Raw genomic sequence first — 8,090 nt, forward strand, 5'->3', positions numbered from 1 at the left:
CTTCTCAGGTCAGTTTCTGACATTGGTCATGATTGACACAGATGAAAGAAAGATGAGAGAATTAGGAAGTGTGGAAATTGGAGGTGGAATTGGAAAGGTTGATGTGAACTAAAATAATCAAGTTAATCTTGTTTTCCAAATATGAAGACATCTAAATACTAGAAATATCTGATTTTACAGACCATATATGAATAAAAACCTAAATTAAAATGAAATTAAAATGTAATAAATTTTATATTATTATAGTGGCCACTCTACCAAAAAATAAAATGCAAAAGGCTATCTATGGAAGACATTGTTGTCCAGAAAAGTTAAAATACACAAATGTATGTATTCTATTAAAGAACAAGTTTATGCCAAAGATAAGTACATATATGACACCTCATATAAAATATAAAGTAACATTTATATTTTGAGAACACTTTCATTTGTGTATTAAAAACTCATGTTAAAAAAGAAATTTCAAATGCTGAGGCCATATGTTCATTATTTCTTGTATAAATACTTAGGATAAATATGTTCATTATTCATTGTATAATAAAGAGAATTTGTATTTAGGCAATGCCTTGGGTTAGAAAACAACTAGAAGAAAATATCTAAAATATTACCAGGGTTACCTGCTCAATTTCCAAAATACATCAGAGATTTAATTTTGGCCTCTTTCATGTGGCAGAGTTTGTATTTTATTTTAATTGTCTTTGTAATATACACAGAATACTGAAATATCAAGCACAATATATATATTTTTCTTCACTTCTCAATGTGTTTGATGTTATTTTTATTCTATATGTGTATGTATTTTTGAGGTATTAAGCTTATATTGAAAATTGCCCCGTTGTGAAAACTTGGCACTCAGAATTTTATTTTTTAAGAATCAGTCACATTTGTACTAGTTTAAAACAATGAAAACAACTTGTAAAATCATGTGTGAAATGATTAGCTTTGAAACAGAAGTTAATACTGGACTATCACTCAATATGTTTCAATAATGTTTATACTTTCTTTTACAGAATGGTTGTTTGCTGTTACTTGTGTCAATGCTATGTTTTCACAATTGCTTACATTTTGACTGGTTTGTTCCAAACTTACTTTTCCTTCAAGTGTTTTGATTATTAAATGCATTATTTTGCAGAATATGATGCTGTTGGGGAATGCACACATTGCGTTAAAGCATAACTGGCTATATTTAGTTGGTTGCCTAGCATTTTTAAATTGATCAACACAATTTGGTAAATGAAAAAATAAAAGTGTCTCCAATCCATTGGATCTCAAATTTTGCAATGCATCAGAATCATCAGAAATTCTTATTGAAACACAAATTACCATGGCCCTCTCCTAGAACTTTCTGATTTATCGAGTCTCTGGTGAGGTCTAGAAATTTACATTTTAAACAAGTTCCCAGGTAATGCTGCCCTAGGGGGTCACATTTTGAGAACCACTGCTCTAAACCAACTGTTTATTCATTTAATTCTCTGTGCTCTGCTTAGGGTAGAAGCCAAAAGATTGTAACCCATTCCATTGAGAGATAAGATAGCAGAAAGCATTCTCTTCTTTTTTTTTTTTTTTTAGATGTTTAAAACAGCTGTTTATTCCATATAAAATACTATGACTTGTAATTCAAAGTAATTTAAGACATTGATAGTATTTATATGTAATTATATATATACATCGAGAGAAGTAAATACGTGATCATATAAATAAGATTCATATATGAATTGCTTTCTTGAGGAATTATCTAGAGTAGATGGATTTTAGTAGGTAAGTCCAGTGACAACATTAGAAAATCATCTTTGCATAGTTATTGTTCGTTTTAAATTATGGCATCATGGGGACAGGTTAAAATTTAACTATTTAAATTCAATAGCATTCTCTTCTTTAGAATATGTTTGGAAGTTTCTTAACACAGAAGTCTCTGAAAAACCATAAGCTTGCTCACTGCAGAAATGTTATTCAAAATAAACATAAAATGCAACACTTTATTAAAGTAAAAGTATCTTTACTATTAATATACAAATGGTGAAGTGTGACAAGTTTGACATACTGTAAGCCATACTTTCAATGTCTCTCATAAATACAAAACTTCAACATTTGCAGTATAATTTTTACAGTTTAGACATATATATACAGCATTTCATTGGGACATATCATATTGAAACAATAAGAAAACGTTGTGATAGCTAACTTAAGAATATAGAATTTGAATGGAATCTATAAATTAAAGAAAATAAAAGATACTATGTTTCAGTACATACTGAGCACAGCATACAGTTCACATACCAAAAATGTTTTTTTTTTTTTTAAAAAAAAACCTTTATTTCTAACTCCACATATTTCTAACAGGGTTTAGAGGCAAATGCTAAACCATGAATATTTCTTTAAGAGTTGGAATAAATAGGTTTGTTCTTAATAGTATTGTTTATTTTATAGTATGCATGTTGTTCTCTAAAAAAATTATTTGCAAAATCAGATCATAGATTCTATCTCTGTTAACTTTGTCCTCTGTGTTACACTGTTTTCTCCTTTGCATCAGTGTAATGGGCCATAATTTTTATCCAAGCAATGGTCCTATTCCCTGGTCTAGCACTTCTCAAAGTCAGGTCCTTTCTAGCTATTCCAAATATAGCAACTCAGTTTGCCTTTCTAGATCCACTCATTTCTTTGTTTCTCTAATCTCCTATGTTGGGTTGTGATCTGAAATTCTCCAACAGTAATGGTTTTGCTTACTGTCTTCCATGGGAGGCTGAAAACAGATGCCAAAAGATACATGTTTTCATTTCAGAAAAGAAAAGAATAAGTAGTAATACTTAAATTTACATGAGCAATAATTCTGACTGTTGTGTGTAGCCAGAATCTCAAAAATTGTGTAAAATGAAAATTTAAAGAGGTAATATCAAATAATATATTTATGTTATAGGTAAAATCCTAAAGTGAGTAATAAACTATTTTTCTAAGAATATTAGGTGTGTTATTAAATAAATATTTAGCATTATATATAATATAAAATTCTTTCCCTTTATATGAGAGGAAATAATTCATCTATTAACATTCTTGTATAATTTTAAATAGCTGCATCTACATGGGTAAATTCAATTCTTCAAAAAGGAAGGATGGGAGCTGGAAGAAAATTATGTTTGTTCAGCGATTACTATATGTGGGTCTTTTTATAAATTTCTCATTTGAACATATAATTGTTTCATCTTAAGACATTATTAAGTCCATGAATAAAATAATTTCTTGAAAATTTTACCTTTTAAGATGAAGTTTTTCATTTCTTTGACATCCATAATTTAATTTTAGCCTGTGTTGATACATCCATATGCAATTTCAATGTTAGTGACTAAGTATTAATGCTTCAAAGGGTTAATAAACAAATGCAAATATTTTCTCTCTAAAGATAAATCAATAATGCTAGCAAACTTATTGTTAAAAATATTTCCAGATACAAAGCTTGTTGAATAAGAACATTATGTGATTATGATTATGAGTATGAGTCTGAAAAAACTTCATGTGGGATTTAAGTCAAATGTTTACCTTGTTTTCTGTGAAAAGGAACATTGTGAACCTCATAAATAATTCTAATATGCTATTCCAATATTTCCTAAATTAACTAATGGAAAATATTATTTCTACCACTTGAGCTGTACATATTTTCATCTGTGATAATCTTATTGCCAAAAAATAAAGGTTGATTTATTATTCTAAATAAAATATATATAAATGGAAATAATGAAGACCCAAGCAACACCATAGTAATTTGCTTGATTTTCGAAAGTTATCTGTTGTCTTTGTCTTACAACTGGCAAAGTTTAATTTCAATAATATCTAGAATGTATTTATTGTTTAGAAAAACAATACAGAACAAATTAAGAATATTTCATGTGTGTATAAAAAGAACTATTTTGACATGAATTAAAGTAAATTATACAGTATAGTTTATTATATCTAGATTTTATATTCAAGGTAAATAGTTGGAATTGAACTTATTTACTGACTGTAAATAAGACAGCATCATTCGAGTATCTCAAATCTAAGCAAAATATACTAGTAATGATGTTAATTGTAGTTTTTTCTTTTAATAAAGCAGAATGTCATGCTAATTAAAAGGCACAGATACATCTTAATTATTTAAAACAAGAAGCATAAACATAGGTATGATCATAAAGTTACAATTAATTATTGGCACACAAATAAATAATTTGATTAATAAAATCTATTTATATAAATATTTAATTCAAAGACTAAGATCCATATGAAGTGTGCTGGATCTGATAGCCTTTGAAAAATGCTTTTATAGTTATTAATATTAAAAACAAAAGAAAACAAGAAACAATACATTAATGTTAGACGTTAGTATCCATAGAATGGCAATGTCTTATCCCACAAAAAATAATAAATAAATCTTTAAAAATACAATTCTTCATTAAATCCCTTTGATAATTATTGTAAAATATGTTGACACACGAGTTTGTGCCAGTTTTGAAAACAAAATATGTGTTAAAATTCTGATATTACTCCTTCCTCTTATATGTTGTTGAATATAGATTGTCACTGCCTAATTGCACCTAACTTATCAAGAAATACCAAGTTTTCGGTGATATCTTTGCCTCTTGGTTTAAAATATCACAGGGTTCAAATTATTTTAACAGTACTTATATTCAGTCAATTCTTTTGACACTTCATACTAATATTTAAGAGTACTCTCAGACAATAAAAATAACATTTATACGGTTATATGTATATGTTTAATCTAGAATAAGAATGAAACAGGTTATTTCAGTTCTACTCATATTTTACAATTTACTACAAGCCATCTTTTATTTTGAAATTCTTGTAAATCATTTGGAGCATTCCATTGAAATATTAAAAAAAATACTTTATCACAGTATTGCCGTGCTTCAGCATGGCATGGATTTCAAGGACAAGAGGTAAGGACCACTCGGGCAACTGAAACAGTGCACTTGAAATAGTCTGACTATAATTAGCTTCAGATTATCTATTAATTTCAGATCATTACTCCACATGAGTGGCAGGAAATTTAACATCATATATATATAGACTATATATATATGTATATGAAATATATGTCAATTTCTTTACAAGGAAAATCCAAATAAATGAGAGAAACAGAAATGTCCAATTGAGAAAAGACAAAAATAGTTTGTTATTTATTATGATTTCTGCACTCTTGAAGTAAAGCACAAATATAACAATAGTAAACATGCGAAATGACTTTCTCAGTCATCCTAATTCTTTCACCATCATTAGTTTAAAACCATGTGGCCCTATTTAGAAATAATTATCATTCATGGCTATTGCTTCATGGACACTTTACTAAGCTTGTACACTTTGCACAAACAAACTAATTCAAGTATTTTGACTAGTTTTAGTACGTTGGTACAAAACAAAACAAACGACAAAATAAAACACAGCAAAATAAAGCAAACTGGATGATCAGACAAACATAAACTAAATAACAACAGTCACATCCGTCAAAGACCAGTTGGATAATCAAGTCAGTTAAAATGACCTAACTGGTTTGTTTGTTTAGACACTTCTCAAATTCTTAGGTAGGCACAAGAATTCTGTTCTTTTCTTCAGAATATGCCAGACAGGAACGCAAGCAGAGATTCCTGCATTTAACCCTGCAATTTATGGCAAAGACACCGCGACGATTTGGTGCCTTCAAATGAAGATGGTCATATTCTGTCCTGCTGTAGCCAGAAAAGTGAGGAATTATATAAAATTACTTAGCTGTCTCTCCTTGGCTGACAGTTTCAAGCACTTCGTAAATAAAAATATTCATGAGTTGCCTTAATTTTACATTTAATAATCATCAGGTTATCTCTACAGAGCGACATGCCCAAAGCAGGTTTCTGCAATGCTAAAAATTGCTCCGATATTCTCTTGGAACGCATTCCCTATCCCGTCACTATTTGAGCTGAAACACCAAAGGTTCTGAATGTTACAGGGCCTAAGGAAACCTTTGGCTCTCAAGGTTAGTAAACCTGCTCCCAAATGGTATGTATGTTTATAATCATAAATACTCTTTTAAACCTTACATATAAGTTAAATCATGTGTCACTCTCTCACCTCTGGGAGCTTGCATAGCTTGGAAGTAAAGAAGCATTTTATTCTGGTATAACCCTAACAAAAGCTATCAGAAGGTTTGTGTTGAATATTTAAGGAATTTCTTTAACCAATTTGTTTATCAAAATCTTAAAGTGACTTCTAGCTAGAACATCCAGAATAGAACACATAGTGGAAGTGTAATTGTTTATCATTTACACTTTTATGGCACATTAGAATGTTAAATAATTTCTTCTTAATTTAGTCAACCCTAAAATTTTAATTTCTAGTAGCCAATTACATTTAATGGTGAACCCATAACAGTGGTAAAATTAGTTCTCAAAGATTATATAAAACCATGGGCTAAAAATATATCTGAGGATATGATTTGAAGTATTTGAACACTAAAGACTTTTTTGATAAGTTGTTTAAAAATAAATGATAATCACATATTTATAAATATATCAAGACACCATATTGATATTGTTCCCATTTCAATTTACTTTATTTGAAGCTGAGGGCAGAAATCAATATTATTTCACTTGCAATACATTTTTTGTGTATAATCCATTGTGAATGAATAGGACATATATAAAGAGATAGAGATTTAGAAAGTTTTTCTAATCTAATTTTATATACAACTAATATTCTTTCAAATGGGTAACAATTTTGATCTGGCACTTCAGTCTATCAAAAATCAATGTTGAAAATGCACCGAATCATAGCTTGAAATGAGTTCTTCAAAGTTTTCAATTTTTAATATCTGCTAAAGATAAACTGGCTCTTTGAAGCCTATATTCCCTGAAATTCCCCTGATAAAATGAGTAACCATTATTAAGTGCCTTCATCTTGAAGTTGAAAGCCACCTTAAGAATCTATTTGCCCAGAATAGGATTCATACACATGCAGAGCCTTCTTACACATGTAGCTCACGTTTTTTTCCTTAACCCTTATATTTGTTGGTGGTATTAAATATCGTTCTTAATAAATAGAGCACTTGAGCCATATAATGAATTCCAGTACTCAGTCATATAATCAAATTGAATACCCAAAGTGTTGGTGCCAGTCAGGTCTTGATATTGAAATTCTTAAAATTAACAACAACAGCAACAGCAACAACAATAACAAAAGGAAATGGACCATGGGCAGGAGTATTTGATCATATGTATATGTGTACAAGCTATTCCAAGCTAGAAGTTTCCCAAGAAATTAAGGTCAATGGAATAGTTTTGGTCATAGGGTCACTGCAATCCAAATACTCTTTGTAGTGTTGTTCAAGCCCCTGTAATAGTGTTGTTATGCTTTGCTGTCATCTTCTTTTGATTGAATGATGTCATTAGACACTTTAATTTCTATAGTTTCTGGATTTAGAGCTTCTTTCCCATTTTCTTCCTTTAAAGGCAATTTTCTGGAAGATAAAAAATAATAAGCTTCATTTTCTGAGGTATTTAAAGAGATATACCTTAACATTTAAGTTACTATTTTGTAAATAAAATATGCTCCAATAATATGCTAATATTTTATACATGCTAAATAAGTTACTATTTTGTAGAGAAAACATGCTACAATAATTAGAAAGGACAAATTAAATTTATTAAAATTATATAAAATAGATTTTTAAATGATCTAAAAGAGAGTAAAAACAATTACTTTGGCCTTTTGAAAATGTAATGCAGAATGATGAATGAAACAACATATTTGTAGATTTAGATGCAGCAAATTGTTCACTATAGGGTAGTTTAGATTTGGTAACTAGTTGTTGATATCAAAAATATAATTACATGTTATGGAAGGTAAAATGCCAAAACATTTTAAAATGTCAATGATGGCCGGGCGCGGTGGCTCACGCCTGTAATCCCAGCGCTTTGGGAGGCCGACACGGGCGGATCACGAGGTCAGGAGATAGAGACCATCCTGGCTAACACGGTGAAACCCCGTCTCTACTAAACATACAAAAAACTAGCTGGGCGAGGTGGTGGGCGCCTGTAGTCCCAGCTACTCGGGAGGCTGAGGCAGGAGAATGG

General features: G+C 29.9%; 1 protein-coding gene across 3 annotated transcripts in view; it reads right to left on the reverse strand.

The window, feature by feature from the left end:
* Window positions 1–5,137: 5,137 nt before the first annotated feature.
* Window positions 5,138–8,090, reverse strand: part of NCAM2 (neural cell adhesion molecule 2) — a 552,904-nt gene continuing 549,951 nt past the window's right edge. The window contains exons 18-19 of one of the 3 annotated variants that reach the window (XM_011926524.1): window positions 7,347–7,474; window positions 5,966–6,858 (exon numbers count right to left, since the gene is read on the reverse strand). In XM_011926524.1, the coding sequence (XP_011781914.1) occupies window positions 7,363–7,474 (112 nt within the window). In that variant the 3' untranslated portion in view covers window positions 5,966–6,858; window positions 7,347–7,362. Of the gene's footprint in view, window positions 7,475–8,090 lie in introns of all 3 variants that reach the window. The other 2 variants (XM_011926523.1, XM_011926525.1) reach the window with 2 other exon arrangements.

Source organism: Colobus angolensis, unplaced genomic scaffold, assembly GCF_000951035.1.
Source record: "Colobus angolensis palliatus isolate OR3802 unplaced genomic scaffold, Cang.pa_1.0 Scaffold69, whole genome shotgun sequence".
NCBI lineage: Eukaryota > Metazoa > Chordata > Mammalia > Primates > Cercopithecidae > Colobus > Colobus angolensis.